The sequence below is a fragment of the Bactrocera tryoni genome, chromosome 2 (genome assembly GCF_016617805.1).
Source record: "Bactrocera tryoni isolate S06 chromosome 2, CSIRO_BtryS06_freeze2, whole genome shotgun sequence".
Lineage (NCBI taxonomy): Eukaryota > Metazoa > Arthropoda > Insecta > Diptera > Tephritidae > Bactrocera > Bactrocera tryoni.
Window position 1 is genome coordinate 43,313,966 of NC_052500.1, and position 18,572 is coordinate 43,332,537.

At 35.1% G+C, this 18,572-nt stretch overlaps 1 protein-coding gene across 1 annotated transcript in view; it reads right to left on the reverse strand.

The window, feature by feature from the left end:
• LOC120768706 (MAGUK p55 subfamily member 6) overlaps positions 1-18,572 on the reverse strand; it is a 163,254-nt gene that overhangs the window by 83,677 nt on the left and 61,005 nt on the right. Inside the window, exon 3 of the mRNA XM_040095478.1 lies at positions 6,047-6,181. Within this exon, the coding sequence (XP_039951412.1) occupies positions 6,047-6,181 (135 nt within the window). The remainder of the gene's footprint in view (positions 1-6,046; positions 6,182-18,572) is intronic.

Here is an 18,572-nt window from a genome sequence, read left to right on the forward strand (position 1 = left end):
CCCAATTGCCCAAAGAACAACTTTAAGTTGCCAACCTTGCCCGATACCGCAAACGAGTCGCTTGTGTCTATTAGGACTTCGACTTCTGAAGTTACTACAATAATAAAAGAACTTAACCCAAAAATGACACCAGGACATGATAATATTACCCCAAAAATGCTAATTGAGTTACCAAATATTGCCGTAAAAGTGCTCTCTTTGCTCTTCAATGCAATTCTTAATCTCTGATACTATCCTATTTCATGGAAAAAGGTCGCAGATTATCTTGATAGATAAACCTGGGAAAGACTTAACACAGCCGTCTACATACAGACCAATCAGCCTTCTATCCTGTCTTTCTAAAATTTTTGAAAAATTATTACTATCAAAGATGACTCCTTTCCTCCACGAAAATAATATAATACCAACGCACCAATTCGGGTTTCGTGGAAAACATAGCACGACATAAGAAAAGCCTTTGAGCACAGAGTTCAGCTTTATTTCTAGACGTGGCTCAGGCGTTTGATAAGGTGTGGCATAAGGGCCTTTTATATAAGATTAAAAAATATTCTACCTTTAGAATTGTTTAAAACATTGGCGTCTTATTTAAAAAATAGAAAATTTATGGTAAAAGTATTAGATTTCATATCTGATGATTGACAGATAAGGGCTGGTGTACTTCAGGGCAGTGTTTTAGGCCCAACACTATACTACATCATATATACAGCAGATCTTCCAACAGCTAACAATGTATTAACTTCAACTTTTGCGGACGATACAGCTATAGTGGGAAGTAACAAATACCACATAATATAATCAAGAAAATTAGCCGAGCACTTAAGGTTTGTCGAAGAATGGCTAGCCAACTGGCGTATAAATGTGATGAACAAAAGCTTGTTACGTTTTCGTTAAGACCAAAAATGTGCCCGGCAGTAAAAATTAGCAATATTTTAGTACCCCAAGCGAACAAGGTAACTTATCTTGGTATTCACCTAGATAGAAGACTTACGTGGAGAAAACATATATGTAGCTAGTAAAATAACTTGCATGAAGAGTGCAAATTTAAATTGGCTATTAAATAAAAACTCCAAACTTAGTCTAGACAACAAAGTGTTTTTATATAATGCGGTCATAAAGCCGATCTGGATGTATGGCATTCAACTGTGGGGTACGACATGTGCAACTAAGATTGATATAATTATAATAATTCCAATCAAAAATGTGTTCAACATGGTACATGCGTAATGAAAATATCCATAAAGATCTTGGTATTTCCATGGTAAGGAAACAAGTAGAACACAGCAGAATTAAATATATATCTAAGCTCCGAGATCACCCAAACCCTTTGTCTAATGCTTTGGTCCACTCCTGCGATCAAACACGCCTTAAAAGAAGAGATATGCCCGCATACTATGGAGCAATGTATCACTAAAACAGCCAATCACTTACTTGAGCCTGTCTAGTTTTTAAATAGATTTACGATTTTATAACTTGTTGTTAGGCTTTTGAAACAAAAGCAGATTCAATAAATAAAAATATATTGAAAAAAAAATATGTATGTTGTATATCAAACATACAAGTAATACACAACTCTCTTACAATTCCTTCTCCATTTTATCGCTTATTCAAAATGTTTGTGTTGCGTTTGTTACGCAAGTGATTCGGAACAATTTACCAATAGGACATGTGACTGTGGCAGTGATGCCAGACTTTTGGCGTAGAACGTGTTGCTTTCTTATCAAAGGCAACACTGCCACAGTAATCTCAAAACTAACACACCCCTGATGCCGTAATAAATTTCTCACCAGACCGTCAAGGGCTTTGCATTTAGCATATAGCTTTGGTCGAAGAATGGTTAACCAACTGACAAATATATATGTTTAAGCGAGTTAAAGTTTTACTAAGGCCACAAATGTATAAGCCAATTAAAATGAAGATTGTTTTATTCATTCACTTCGAGAAAACCTAAATACATAAGTGTCATAACTCTAAAAATGGCAAAAGTTCAGGAGAAACAAAAAGAAAAACAGAAACAGTTCCTATAAATTTTTGAAATTTTATAATCAAATCGACATCTATGAAATAGAATACCTTCTTTAAGGAGCGCCTTACGCAAGTATTGTGGATTTTCTAATTTAGCGGCGAAATTAAGAAGCATTTTTGAGTTATGACATCGAACACCAGTGTGATAATCACAATTATTTAATAAAATGTTACAGATTTCAAATAATACAGATTATATTAAATATACTTTTTTCAGATAAAGTACTGTGTACTTTATAGCTGAATATGATGGAAAATTTACAATTTATTTCAACAATAGCAACATAACTACAAATATGTTAGTACTCTTTGCTTAAGCGCCCAATACACTACACCAGTATGCTGGTGCAATCACCTGATGGTGCCAGCTGATTAATCGTGTATGTACTTGTGGTGTGATTGCACCATCTGCTGGAGCAAAACCAAAACGATTTTAATATTTTTCTGATTGCACAAGCATGCTAGTGTAATGTATTGTGAATTTACCGCATTTAATTAGAATTTGCAAAAAGTGAACATCACAGATACAAATGAATTCAAAGAAAAAACTATTTTGGGGAGAATTTATTAATACATAAGAATCATTGCCGTGCCTGTGGATAACTAAGAGTGGAATATTGTAACCTCGAAATAAAAAGCATCTGTTACAACAAAATGGTAGAAAAATTTAAAACCTTTGTTCTTTTCTTCCTAATTCATCCATCCTCATAAAAGTAAGGAAATCATTTTTGACGTTGGTTTCCAACCGTCTTAAAAGTTTGGTATTGCCTAATTCATGTTTATCTTTTAACCAATCCTTAATCCAAACACGCTTTTTTCTTTCATTTTTTGTGTTTTCTTTTCAAGACAATTTGTCTCCGTCCATAACGACCTTTTCCATACACATACAATTTGTAAAAAAATTAATATTGCATCAACATGCTGGTGCAGTGTATGTTTCAAGCTTGTTGGTGATTGCGAAAGCATGCTGGTGTAGTGTATTAAGCGCTTTATACTGCAGAAGCGAGACAAATGGCGTAATTGGGCCAAAAACAGACCTAACGGTGATTTACCAGTGTCAATGAAATTTCTTGGGTAGTTAGATTTGGATGTATGGTATTCAACTGTGGGGCAAGATATTGATATTCACAAAGATAATCATATTCCTATACTAAATAAATAAGTAGACAACAGCAGAAACTATGAAGTGAAGCTCCTTAATCATCCAAATTTATTGCCTATTGCTTTGCCATTCACTTGGGAGTGGCCAGAAACGATTCTTTTACATATGGCTCAAGCAGCTTCCGACTTCCGGTCTTTGACCAATTATCCTCTGGGTAGCCAGAAAACAGCCGTTTGAAGGCGAGCTAAAGTGAGAAGACAAAACATCCTCTTCACAGGGTTGTGCACTGGGTTTGGGACCCGTCACGTAAAAAAACACTACCAATGGAAAGGAACAAAAAGCCTCAGAAAGCCCCCTTTTTATAACGACCATGGCAAACGCACCTGGAATGTCCGGTCCCTTAATTGGGAAGGTGCGGCTGCCCAGCTGGTTCATGTCCTCGTTAGAGTGAAGGCTGACATTACCGTCGTCCAAGAAATGCGATGGACGGGACAAGGACTGAGGCGAGTAGGTCCTTGTGGCAAATAAGGTATCTTTGTCAACCAGACCAATCATGTTGTGATGGATGGAAGACACGTCTCCAGTGGTTTAGATGTGCGTACGCTCCGAGGTCCTAACATCGACTCGGACCACTATCTTGTTGCATCCAAGATTCGCAACCGTTTCTGTGCAGCAAAAAACGCAGGTCAACAAACACAAAGAAGGTTCGACGTCGAGAAGCTGCAATCACAACAGACAGCCGAACGATTTCCCACTCGGCTTGCACTCCTGCTCTCTGATAGCACTAATCAACAACTCGGTATAAGAGAACTGTGGGACGGCATTTCAAGCTCCTTACGTACAGCTGCAACCGAAACCATTGGTTTTTTGGAAAATGCTAAAGAACAGCTGGTACGATGAGGAGTGCCGTGTCGCAGCGGAGAGAAAACAGACTACCTACCTCGCAACGTTACGATCGACCACAACACGTGCGGGATGGGATAGATTCCGAGAGTTGAAGAGGAAAGCATTTGCAGACAGAAAAAGAATGAGGCCGAAATGCGTGAGTATGAAGAGCTTGACAAGCTTGCCGACAGGGGTAATGCTTGAAAATTCTACGAAAAAATGCGGCGACTTACACAAGGTTTCAAGACCGGAGCATACTCTTGTACAACCCCCAATGGTGATCTAGTCACCGATGCCCAGAGCATACATAAATTATGGAGGGAACACTTCTCCAGTCTGTTGAATGGCAGTGAACGTACAACGCCAGGAGAAGGCGAACCCGATTCCCCAATCGATGACGATGGAGCAGATTTTCCATTTCCCGACCATGAAGAAGTTCGAATAGCAATCGCCCGTCTGAAAAACAACAAAGCAGTGGGGCCGATGGATTGCCGGCTGCGCTATTCAAGCACGGTGGCGAAGAACTGATAACGAGCATGCATCAGCTTCTTTGTAAAATATGGTCTTACGAAAGCATGCCCAGCGATTGGAATTTAAGTTTGCTCTGCGCCAACTACCGTGGAATAACTCTCCTAAATATCGCATATAAGGTTCTATCAAGCGTATTGTGAGAAAAATTAAAGCCCACTGTCAACAAACTGATTGGACCTTATTGGTGTGGCTTTAGACTTGGAAAATTAACAACCGACCAGATATTCACCATGCGACAAATCTTGGAAAATACCCGTGAAAGGAGAATCGACATACACCACCTCTTCGTCGATTTCAAAGCTGCCTTCGACAGCACGAAAAGGAGCTGCCTTTAAGCCGCGATGTCTGAATTTGGTATCCCCGCAAAACTAATACCACTGTGTAAACTGACGTTGAGCAATATCAAAAGCTCCGTCAGGATCAGGAAGGACCTCTCCGAGCCGTTCGATACCAATCGAGGTTTCAGACAAGGCAACTCCCTTTCATGTGACTTCTTCAATCTGCTCTTGGAGAAAACAATTCGAGCTGCATAACTTAATCGAGCAGGTGCAATCTTTTATAAGAGTGTGCAGCTGCTGGCGTATGCCCATGATATTGATACCATTGGCCTCAACATTCGCACCGTTAGTTCCTGCTTTCTCCAAACTGGATGAGAAAGCAAAGCATATGGGTCTGGCAGTGAACGAGGACAAGACGAAACATCTCCTGTCATCAAACAAATAGTCGCGACTAGGCTTCCACGTCACTGTTGACAGTCATAAAATCGAAATTGTAGATAATTTTGTCTATCTTGGAACCAACATCAATGTAAGCTTCGAAATATAACTTAGGATAACTCTTGCCAACAGGTGCTACTTTGGACTGAGTAAGCAATTGAGAAGTCAAGTCCTCTCTCGACGAACGAAAACCAAACTCCATAAGTCGCTCATTATTCCCGTCCTGCTATATGGTGCAGAGGCATGGATGATGACAACATCTCATGAGTCGGCCTTAAGAATTTTTGAGAGAAAGGTTCTGCAGAAGATTAATGGGCTTTTGCGCAGTGGCCAAAGAAGTAAAGATAGACGACAGATCAAGTGGAGAAAGACCTGGCTTCGCTTGGCATTTCCAATTGGCGCCACGTTGCAAAAATAAGACTGGCGCGCTGTTGTTAACTCGGCTATAATCGCGTAAGCGGTGTCTACGCCAGTAAAGAAGAATAATGCTTTGCTAAAGCCCTGTTATCAAACCCGCTTAAAAAGAAAAGATATACCAGCCTTCTGAAAAGCAACGTATCCGTCGTATGAATCAAACAGCCTCAATAAGAACTTTGAGTTTGTCTATTCTTAAATAAATTTCAGATTATATTACTTATTGTTAGGCTTTGAACAGGCAGATTCAATAAACAAAGGCACAAAAAAAACTCTGTAGCAAAATGAACATGGAATAAAAAATGTATAAGCGCAAAAACTTTTAGGTGTATTTTAATTTGTAAGAATCCTATTTATTTAAACGTTCTTAACTTACCCTAATATGCGGTTGAATTAGTATTTTTGCAAGTTCTCGTGATTCCAGGCGACGAGATGGTGAACACTTTCGAATAATTTCGTCGCAAATTTGTTTATTATTTAAATTTGCCGGCAATATATTATCAGAAGTTGCCTGAAAAAAATTAAAACATCTATATATTATTTATACATCATTATATATGTACATACGTCATTAATGTTCATATATCACAATATCATGAACCAGTTGTACAAAAAAATTGAAGGATTAGCATTTTTTAAGATGCTGCAGAAGCAAATATATAATTAAGTGTGAACAAGTGCTAAAATTGTCTGAAACCAATTATTATCGAAAATTGGTTCATACGAATGCAAAAGTATATAGAACTTAACGAAGAATATTTTGGAAAACAATAAAGTGATTTTCGACGCTTAAAATTTGTTTTTGTTCTCTAATCCCGAAATATAAAAGGCAACCGACTTAACTACGCATTTCCAACTTTTAAAAATTACAAATACCAACTGTAGAAGCTATGTTTGTTTTGAAATTTCTTTTACTTAAACCAATGAGAAGCCTACCTACATACATAGAATACCTATTCAGAATCAAATACAAAACTTTCACTATTTTTCAATTCGATTACGCACTAAGAAATATAGCTTTAAATAAATGTATATTTCAAACGTGATAGTATTGTTTCCATTGATAAAAAGTGTATTGGTAAGAGTTGAAATACACATCCAGAAACGTGTTATTAAAAGACCTATTTTGTTTGTTACCCTAGATGCATATTTCAATATTTTCTCGGTGCAGTTTTTAGAAATCAAAAAAGAGGAAGATTTTTCCGAGAAAAACTTTACTGAAATATTTTTCTGATAACATTTGAAAATCCAAGAATGGTGCTGGATTGAAAAAATATGTAGTCGTAAAGGTATCAAAGTCTCCAGTCAGAAAACTTTACCTTGAATTGATAATATATTTTTTTGCCTGGAGTTTCAAGGGGTTATATACAGTTAGAAGACCGAAAAAAGCGAATTTTCTAGAATTTTGCCTGAAAATACTTTTAAATTTATTGATCCAAAAATGTATATACATATTATGGCTAATATCCGGGAACTGCTCTCAAGAAGACGTTTTGCGGTAACCACTATATCTCTGAACTGAATCCACTAAAATTAAAAAAAACCAATAGATATCGTTAAAGTAATGCTAAGTCTAGTAAAGCAATCGAAGGAATAACCAAAATAAAATCTTTCGACAAAATGGCGGTTTCTAAAAAAAAAAAAAAATTAGCCAACATTTCGGCCTTAAGTTAAAAAAAAAACAAAGCGGTTGAAAAAAATCTTCGTTTAATTACTAAAAAATATATTTAAGGAGCTCGTTCTACAATTTGAGAATAATCGGTTTAGCCGTTTTCGACTAATGTTAGACACGGACTTTGAAAACACCATTTTGAGAAAAACGTGTTTAAAGCTTTGAAACGCCTTTTCAAATTTTTATATGTACATTAAGAAATCGATATTTTTTTCAACTGTATATAACTCTTTAAAACTGTAGCGAAAACGTGCTTCTGGATAGCGTTTACTCTTCCGAAAAGCAATGACGTTAGACACATACTTTTCAATCTAGCTGAATACAATTGAATAAAAATGTTACCCATAATTCTCGAGCTGTTTGTGTATACTGAAAGTGTTTAGTATAGTCCTTTTAAAAATCTAAATATCATCAGTTCCCATCGTAAACTTAGAGAGTGCGATCACAGACAAAACTTTCTATACTATATATAAAAGCACATTCACATTTTTGTCTATGTATTTTTGTAAACAAATAATTGTTGTAAGTTGTGACTGTCGGTATGTGTGATAACGGCGGAGGCTGGCACAAAACGCGCACCTGCTCAAAGGGAAGAAATGCAAAACTATTGAATTGAATCTCCAAATCTATAAAACTAGAATAAAAGCTGAACATAACCAAGTCCATTAAACCGGTAGTTTTAGACGCAGGTTTCCTTGTTACTCATTGTCAACAAATTCCCTTTTGATGTCACATACACACAACAGTACGGCAACTCGAGTAGAGTTTTTCTGTCATTCCTTTTCATAAAATTTTCGCAAATTTTTGTTCGGTTTGGCTACGTTACACTTAAAGCGTTTTGCATAGTTCGTTTGATTGTTGGTGCGTTGATCTCACATTTTGCTTACAAGGAATTACCATGAAAGTGGTAGAACAATACATAGAATACCTGATATTAATAGTTTCAAGGCAACATTTATGACGGGAATTCCCTAATTTATCCAGAATTTTTAAATACCCGTAATTTTTTTTCGCTATGGATTTTCCTTTTTTCTTCATAGTTTTTAAGGACATTCCTCTTATGCTATGCATAGAACATATACATATGTCCTCTTCTACCTCTCGCCCACAAAACAAAAACCGTTTGAACCGGCACTTACTCTCCACTAAATCGAACAAACTAAACCAGGTGTTCTAGGAAACGGTGTTATTATGATTCTTTCTTTATGGAGAAATTGATTTTTTTCAAGAAAATTGCTGAAACCTTTTTATTTTGGAATTCTAATTAATTTCAGTATTATGTTTTAAAAAAAAGAAAAAAAGTTATACTTTTTTATTTTCATTTTTCATTTGAACCATTTACAATAGTAAAAGTGATCCAAAAAGAAAAAATCGAAGCGAGACTTTACACTGTACATATCCCCACAGGAAAAAGTCTAACGGTGTAATATCACATGATCTTGGTGGTCAGTCGACCAAGCCAAAACATTAAATTATTTTCTCACCAAAGTATTTTCGTAATGAAATGTTAAACAATAGTGAACAAAAATAGCATGACAGCTTGACACGACTCACGCGAGTTATGGTTTTGTAATAAAAAAAGCTTCGGCCATTTTCACAACCTCCTTTATCTAGCTGTACTAACATTCTTTGTTAGTTCGCTTAATTCTTATGTTAACATTAACTGTATGGACATTCTTTGTATAGTTTAATTTATAGTTGAGCTGACGTTGACATAGTAGAAACACGCTCGCCCTTAACTAAACTGAGCTGAATTTGGAACCCAAATTCTATGTTCATATGTTAGTAGGATGTTCTGCATTTTCTATGTGAACATAAGTACGTACATATATGTATGTATATATGTAAATACCATATAAGAACGTAACTCCTCCACTCTTGGATTCGAGATTCTCCTAAATCTCGTTACAAAAATATATAATAATTTGATTAAATTTTAATTAATTCAGTAGTATGAAATAAATTTTTTTAATGTGTAATTTGTTAACATTTTTAATTTGGAATTTTAAATATGATTTCAATAGCTTAGCGTATCTATAGTGCTTAAACAAAAGAAACGTTGTTTTATATCGATATTAATATAAATTATTATAGGTAATTATTGTTTTATATTTTTAGAATTTTAAAATTGTTTGTTAAAATTGAGACGATCGATGGGAATATAGGTTATTCGGAATTCAAAAAAAAGGATATTTTGTTTTTATCTTCTTTTAAAAGTTATATATTGTACATTATACTGAATGGGATAGATTTTATTTTTAAAATGGGTTAATTGTCGTTAGAGTTTCTGTTATCATATTTGAAAATTTTAAAGGACGTTTAATATTTGATGTATGTACGTTTCCTAGATTTCTTTTAATAAATTTTTGTTCTTCTTTGTATCTAACGCTTTAGTAAGTTCATTTTTTAAAAATGAACGGATTGGTTTTGAATTAAATCCATGATCGAAACCAACCTTTTTATATGGGTTTTAATTGACAAAAATTCATTATTTTTATCTATGACTGTTTGACTATTTCTATCGGCTAAATGGAAAGAAATGACATGTTTTGAAAATGTATCGATAAATATTATAAATGACTGTTTACTGTTAACATAAGTATCTATATGAACAATTTCATTAACTATATTTGGTGTTTCGATAATTTGAAATTTAGCTTTGATTGGATTTCTATCACTTTTTCCACCATAGCATATGTCGCAATTATTTATTATTTGATGGATTTTAAATTTTAGTTGTGGATGGTATACTTTATGCTTCATTCCCTCTAAAGTTGGAATAATGCCTGAATGTCCTACTTCGATTTTATGGAAAAACGATATTTGTCTCTTTAGTTTATATTCATCTTCTATGTCTTTGGCAAAGTTTGTACAAATTACAAAAGAAATATTTTGATTGTTTGCGTAAGTATTTAAAAGTATTTGTTCTACTTCATTATGTTCTTTTTCATTAAGTTCAAAATATTTAGCGATCTGTTAAAATGTTTATTTACAATATTAATGACGTTGGGAGAGTTGATATCTCTTATATCGGTAAAAATGCGTTTGTTTTTAAAAATATTTTCTTCTTCTTTTTCTTTTGCTTCGACTAAAATTAATTGCGGGTTGAAACGATTTAATACTGTATTGAGATTGTTAAAGTGATTAGAAAGGTTTTCTTCATGAGAATGGCTATTTTGGACTTCTATTAAAATCATTGTTTGTCTTGTTGTTCACCAGCGTTTAAATCTTTTATTTTCAACATTTTGTTAAGGGGCTATCCCGTGTGACGCATGAAAAATTAGGCGATTTTCGTGAATTTTTATAAAAGAAAGTACGCGATTGAATATTTCGAACTTCTTTGAACGTAATAAAGTATATTTTCAAACATATTTTAAGTTTTTTTTTACAAAAATGTTGAAAACTAACGGGGTTATGGTCTGTCTTCGGAGGTGCCAAAAAAAAAGTGCCCTAACTGCTGGCATGATTCCGGCCAAATGAGTTGCTGAAACAAGAAAAATTGAAAAGTTTATTAAACTTAAAGATATTTCCTACACAATGACCTACGATCTTTGAAAAGTATCAATTTTTCATGAAAAATAACGGTACACATAACGGGATACTAGCATTAAAATACAAAACAAATTTTTATTGCGATGATTGCTATTCTACTTCTGCTTTGCTAGTTCTCGGAGACACTAGATATCTCGTTTTCAAAACAGTCCATAACATAAAAAATATTCACAATATTAGAAAAGTAAGTATAGTTCCATATTCTAGCAGCAATTTAAATTAGTTATTATTTTATTTAGTAATTGGGTTTTTTTCCAGTGGGTAGAGGAAATCATTGTACAGAGGAAAAGCGGAAAACGATAAAAAATTGGGAAAACTAGGAAAAACTTATAAAGAGATCCAAGAAATCGTAAAATGCTCCAAAAATCCTCAAATGATAGCAAATGCCTTAAATTATAGAAATAAAAATGAAACTCGTAGACGAAAGCGCAAAAAATCCACTGCAGACGGTCGCAATATAGTACGCTCCTGCAAAATTAATCCTCTCTCTTCAGCCAGGAGAATCCATGAAGAATTAAATTTGTCAGTTAATACTAAAACTGTTCGTAGGAATTTGGAGCAGAACAAATTATTTGGCGGAAGTCCACGAAAAGGACTCCCATTAAAAAAGAAACACAAGGAGCCTGCATACAATTTGCAAAAGAGCATGGCTCCTGATCCGCGTCTAAATGGCGAAACATATTGTGGTCAGACGAATCTAAAGTTGAGTTATTTGCTAGTACAGGCTCTAGGAACTTTGTCTGACGTCCCCTAACTCAGAATATAATCCCTGGATTACCACAAAAATCGTTATACATAACGATGCCAAATCATGGTACGCGGTCGTTTTTCACATTGTGGTGTTGATTTAAATCACTTAATTGAAGGCATTATGGACCAAAGGGCATATGTCAAAATATAATATGAGGTATGGTTGACACATGCCTCTTGGAATATGCCATTGATATGGGTATATCAACGGGATAATGACCCTAAACATACTAGAAAGTGAGAAAAAACATGGTTTAGAGCCAACGAAGTTGAGGTTATGTGGTGACCTGCTCAGTCTCCTGACCTCAACTCTTTTGAAACCCTGTGGACGGACAGATATCAAGAAGAAAGTAGCTGAAGAGAAACCAATTAATTCGAGAGATTTATGGCAAATAGTGAAAGAAGTTTGGAAAGGAATACCAATAAAACGTTGCCAGGATGTCATGGACTCCATGCCTCGGAGACGTGATGCTGTGTTAAAAAATCGAGATTATTCAACGAAATATTAATTATTTTAATATTTTGTGAAACTTTGGAAGCATTATATATTAAAATTATAGAACAGTCTCGTATTACATAAAATACTCCTATTTTATTGTGGAACAAGCTTTAAATTTTACTTGATATAAACTCCAATATAAAATTTTGTTTGTGTTTAATTGAAATAGATGAAATATGGAAATTCTAATAGATCTTTAGCAAATTACATTGTGCAAAAATTTGAAAAAAAAAAAACATTTTTGTTAATGAAAATTAACAATTCGTTTTTCTCATGTGGTCACTCCTATTTTTTTGTGGACAACTGTAGATACATATGTATATACCGAAACTTTTCCTTTGTCGAAACTGTTCTTTTTTTGATACGTGACACTTTTTAGCCCGACTAGCAACTTTTTGTAAATAAATTGAAGGCTGCCATCACCGTTGTCCAAGAAATGCGATCGACGGGACAAGGACTGAGGCGAGTAGGTCCTTGTGGCATTTACTACAGTGGCCATATAAAAGAGCGCAAATTCCGTGTGGGATTCGTAGTGGGAGAGAGACTCCATCGCCGAGTACAGTCATTCACCCGACGACGACGTGACCAAAGATGCCTTCTATGAGCGCTTGGAGCGCGTCTATGAGATCTGCCCCCGCCGCGATGTCAAAATCGTGTTTGGCGACTTTAACACCAGGGTGGGCAAAGAAGGTATCTTTGGCACTACGGTCGGTAAATTCAGCCTCCACGACGAAACATCCCAAAATGGGTTGAGGCTGATCGACTTCGCCGGGGCCCGAAATATGCTTACCTGTAGTACAAGATTCCATCATAGAAAAATTCGTCAAGCTACCTGGCTGTCTCCGGATCGAAAAACCACAAACCAGATCGATCATGTTGTGATAGACGGAAGACGCGTCTCCAGTGTTCTGGACGTCCGTACGCTCCGAGGTCCTAACATCTACTCGGACCACTATCTTGTTGCACCCAAGATTCGCACCCGCCTCTGTGCAGCAAAAAGCGCACGTCAACAAACACAAGGAAGGTTTGACGTCGAGAAGCTGCAATCACAACAGACAGCCGAACGATTTCCTACTCGGCTTGCACTCTTGCTCTCTGATAGCACTAATCAACAACTCGGTATAAGAGAACTGTGGGACGGCATTTGCCGTGCCGTGTCGTAGCGGAGAGAAAACAGACTGCCTACCTCGCAACGTTACGATCGACCACTACACGTGCGGGATGGGATAGATACCGAGAGTTGAAGAGGGAAGCGAGACGCATTTGCAGACAGAAAAAGAAAGAGGCCGAAATGCGTGAGTACGAAGCACTTGATAAGCTGGCCGACAGGGGTAATACTAGAAAATTCTACGAAAAAATGCGGCGGCTTACAGAAGGTTTCAAAACCGGAGCATACTCTTGTAGAACCCCTAAAGGTGATCTAGGCACCGATGCCCAGAGCATACTTAAATTATGATGGAGGGAACACTTCTTCAGCCTGCTGAATGGCAGTGAAAGCACAACGCCAGGAGAAGGCGAACCCGACTCCCCAATCGATGACGATGGAGCAGACGTTCCATTGCCCGACCATGAAGAAGTTTGAATAGCAATTACCCTGCTAACTCGCGCGATCTGTCAATAAAAGGCTATTGAAAAAAGTACTATTACGAGGATTGTTGTTAAAGTAAAATAGGCTTAGAAAGAGCGCTGAATTTGGCATTTGCCTAGGGCCGAGCCTGACTTTAATAGCATTTCACATATTTTAACCACCTCACCGCTCAGCCGCTTACTGCTTTGACGTTCATTGCGCAGCCTTAGTCATATAGAAATTAATACACAGGAAGCAAAATATACAAACAGTAAGGTTGTCACAGTTAACAAAATATACAAACAAAAATGTTATTATTCAATCAATGCTATCAATCCGAAATTCAATTAACCAATATTCTGTAATAAGCAATAACAGCATTGCTCAATTAAAGCTCATTTCCAAAAATTATAATAACTACAAAAACTCTTTTCTTATCAGCATTGCTCAATTGAAATTTATTTCCAAAAGTTATCATTATTCAATATAGGACGAAACTCGTACATACAATAAATGACAAAACTGTTCACGAAAATACCAACATTTTTCTTAACCCTTAGAAATTTTGTTTGATGTTATGAAAAAATATAAATACACTCAAAAAGCTATTAATTTTAATTTTATTACAATACCTGGAGGACCCTTGCCCCTTCGGCAAAAATTTTCCTTACTTAAATGGCTCAAAGGTGCAGTATGGTGTTAAAATATGGGATTGAGCAGTCGAGCAGTCTCTAACGAACGCTGCATTTTCGACTTGTACTACTCACAAAAACGGTTCGGGCAAAAATGTTTGTCCTAACTCTCCAGGTGCTGGGAGACAAGTGACCTCGTTCGTTAGCTAGGAAAGCTCTCTACCGAAACTGGTAGTAATTGCTACCTATTATGAAGAAGAATATTGACAGTTATTCTCACAAAGAACGAAATAACGAAAAACCAGCAGAAACTAGCATATCAAAATATTTTTTTCACAATCACTTCATTTCAACAATTGAAAATCAATCAATACATAGATCTTCATTTAACAGTAGATTTCACCAGCAGAAACAAGCAGCTCTCTCAGCTTTTTACGCTATAAATTTGTATTCTGTTCTGCTGTTTTTTTGGCTTAAGAAACGCTTTTCCAGCAGAAAATGTGCCAGCTAGTAATAGTTAGGAGATAAGAAACTTCTATCTCAATAGTAAAGTAAATTTTGTTCCGAAACAGCTGATTCAATTTTATTAAATAATAGAGGAAACGTCCACGCTTTACTGTGGCTGATACATAGATAATACTACTACTACCATCTATATGATTTCAATTAGTTGGATTATAACTATTAGTTAATAAGATATAGCATAGGTTAAGAAAAGCAACTTGTGTTAGTTTACAAAAAAATTGATCATAAAGCATTTCGTGTGTTAATAAAGCATTGCTTTTTTGGGGAAAATACTGTTGAATTTTGGCTCAGGGAAATCCACCGTTGAAAAGACATTTGCTAAGCTGGAAACAGGCGAATTGAACACCGAGGACAATGATGCTCTAAAGATTCGAAAGCTATGTGCAAAGTGGGTGCTTCGCAAGTTCATAATCCAATAAAAACAACGAATAACTGAAAGGTTATGACATCAGTCTTTTTGAATGCATGTTGTATATTACATACTCAACGACTGATTAACTGAGCCAGTTATAATCCATTGCATTGCGTATTTGGTTACAGTTCTTTTTTACTATTACAAATAATTAGCAATTGTATTATTTTTGAAGAAGAATCTGTTTAAAATTGTAGGCATATATTCAATTGATTCCTACAAACATGAATTTTGAAAAAATGCTTATGATTTGAAATATCATTTTTATATTTATGAGTAGTACTAAATTTTGACATACAGAAATAAAAGGTATCCCTGTGTCCTTCCCTGGTTCTAAGCTACTTCCCCACCAATTTTCAGCCAAATCGGTTCAGCCGTTCTTCAGTTATAAATGGTGTAACTAACAACAACTTTCTTTTATATATATAGATAAGTTACTTTTAAAAAAATTGTCTAAAATTATTTTGTAGCGACCATATTTTTTCTCAATGAATCGGATTCATGTTACCAAGTAACGAAAAATTATTAAGCTTGCCAAGTTGGTATTTCGTTACTCGGTAGAACTATAGTCTGTTAATTTTACAAAAACAAATTGCACATAAAAACTACTGAATTGCCAAAGTTCAAAGTGACTCTAATGCCTGTATTCTGCTTGTCACGATTGTCTCATGTCTCTAATTGTCACAATCGTAATGTAGTGATTCCGTTAGTCAGGAGTCTCACTTTGGTATTCTGGCAGTACACTATAGTAGTATACTGTATCTGCCAGAATACCAAAATGAGACTCCTGACTAACAGAGTCACTAAATTACGATTGTGACAATTAGAGACATGAGACAATCGTGACAAGCAGAATACCGGCATAAATATCAGCTAACTGTGTCATTGTAGAGCAGAGCGAGTAGATAAAAAGGCAGCTAAGCAAAAAAGTCATCAACACGACTCAAACAAAAACTTTTTTAAACCCCAAGCCAGTAACAACTTACAATACAAAAGACTTTTTTATAAAAACTAAACATTCATGTCCAAAGAGACAAATCAATGGGTAGCATCATGTGAATATATCAACTGTCTGGCAAATTCTTATGTGACAAAAGACTGTGAAAGCAAATTTAAATGTGTTTACCGTTAACGACGACATCATTCATTGCTTCATATTACCAATTTTCAAAATATGAAGCAAAATTATATTCATAAAACCCACCGGGTTAGTCGGGACAACCAAATCAGGAACCACCATGTTGGTCAAAAGCAGCAAAACTTCAAGTTATTCATTCAGAGAATGAAATCAAAATTCTTTTACCCTCTGCGGTTGTCTCCATATACCAATGATGGCAATAGAAGTAGGAGATTTTGTTGAAACCCCGCAATTAGCTACTGATATAACAAAAGTTGATTTTAATCTCATCTATAGACTAAAAGTTATATTGGAAACTATCTTTAATGGACATAAAATAGACACCAAAAGATTTGATTAGTATGCTATGGCAACGGCCAGATTGTATTTTGATCTCTATAGGTGGCATCCCATGACTCCGACTATGCATAAAATATGAATACGTGGCGCCGAAATGATTGAATATGCATTATTGCCAATTGAACGGTTGTCGGAGGAGGCGGCCGAGGCAAGAAATAAGCATTTTCAATTATAGCAAGAAAATTATACTAGAAAATTTTCTAGGGAGCAATGCAACCTTGATATTTACAATAGATTATTGTTGAGTTCAGATCCACTATTAAGCAGCATTAGACAAACAAAAAGAAACAAAAAAGTAAGATCACTTTGTGTAGAAACAATAAATATGCTTTTACCACAGAATCTGATATATCAAAGTCAGAATGTGTGGAATAAATAAATAATTTTTTAATATATTTGCTTTATTCTATAACTGATGGGTAGGGCGTCAATTATTTGTACTACCTATATATAATATTAATTTGAAAAAGTACATACAAAATTTTTTTATTTTTTTTTAACAAGTAAAAAACGCAAAATACTCTGTAAAATATTTTTGGCCGCCTAAATTCCTAAAATCGGCCCATATTAAAATTTGAATTCAGTAAACTATTTATTTTAAAAAATATTTTCAAGCAAACATTTTTGTTTTAGATGCTTGTTGACTTATACCGCTGACTGTATGTACTATATTATTAGACAGTGACTTAATATGTATCTCAAATTGTAGTTGAAGGTATCCTTTATAAACACAAAACATAATCTTTGGATCAATTTAAAGTGATCAGGTGACTGAAAAAATATGTTCATTTATAAATCGTGTTGAAAATATTTCGAATGAATATTTAAACAATCGGCTGAGGAAATTCTGAGAAATAGAAAATTACCTCAGATCATTCAGCCTTCACAATAAAATAAAACGTACGAAGAATACTAACCACAAAAACTGGAGCGAAGGTTGTTGTTATGTCGTGCCTCTAGAACCTCAGCTATTCACCAATTCCTAAACATAGAAAAGAGCTTAACAAAGAAAGGCGAACTTAAATGTGAATATATCGATCTAAATCATATGGAAGAAACTGGACCATATGAAAAAATGTCAAAAGATAGGTATTTATCCTACATCTCCTACATCATGGAATAGTTAGGCCAGATAAAATAGCAACAAAGGTACGAGCGATTTTTAATGCCTCAAAGCGTACAAGCTCAGGCAAATCACTAAATGATATATTATATACATAGCCAAGAATACATCTTGATCTCCTGTTGCTCATATTAAACGATGTAGAAAAAATGTATAAGAAAATATTAAAACAAAGAAATTACCAAGAATTCCAGGGCGTAGTCTTTCGCAACTCGATTACTAATCCAATCCTTGACTACAAACTGAAAACAGTCACATTTGGCTCAGTTCCGCACTCTAACTAAATGAAAATAGCATTCTCAATGCAAAAAATTGTGAAGCTAATTTGTCTTTAGCAGCTTCTGTGATAGAAGCACAAACGATATTTTAACAACACTAAATTCAGCCGGGTTCCCGTAAAGAAGATAACTTCAATCATAATAAAACACATAAAAAAGGAAGATTCATTACATAAAAACTTAATCAAATTTGAAAAAGCCAGTACAACAAAATCGTAGGAATTCAACGGAATGCGATAACAGATAATTTTTATACTCTCGCAACAAAGTTGCTAAGGAGAGTATTATAATTTTGTTCACATAACGGTTGTTTGTAAGTCCTGAAACTAAAACAGTCAGATATAGGGTTATATATACCAAAGTGATCAGGGTGACGAGTAGAGTTGAAATCCGGATGTCTGTCTGTCCGTCCGCC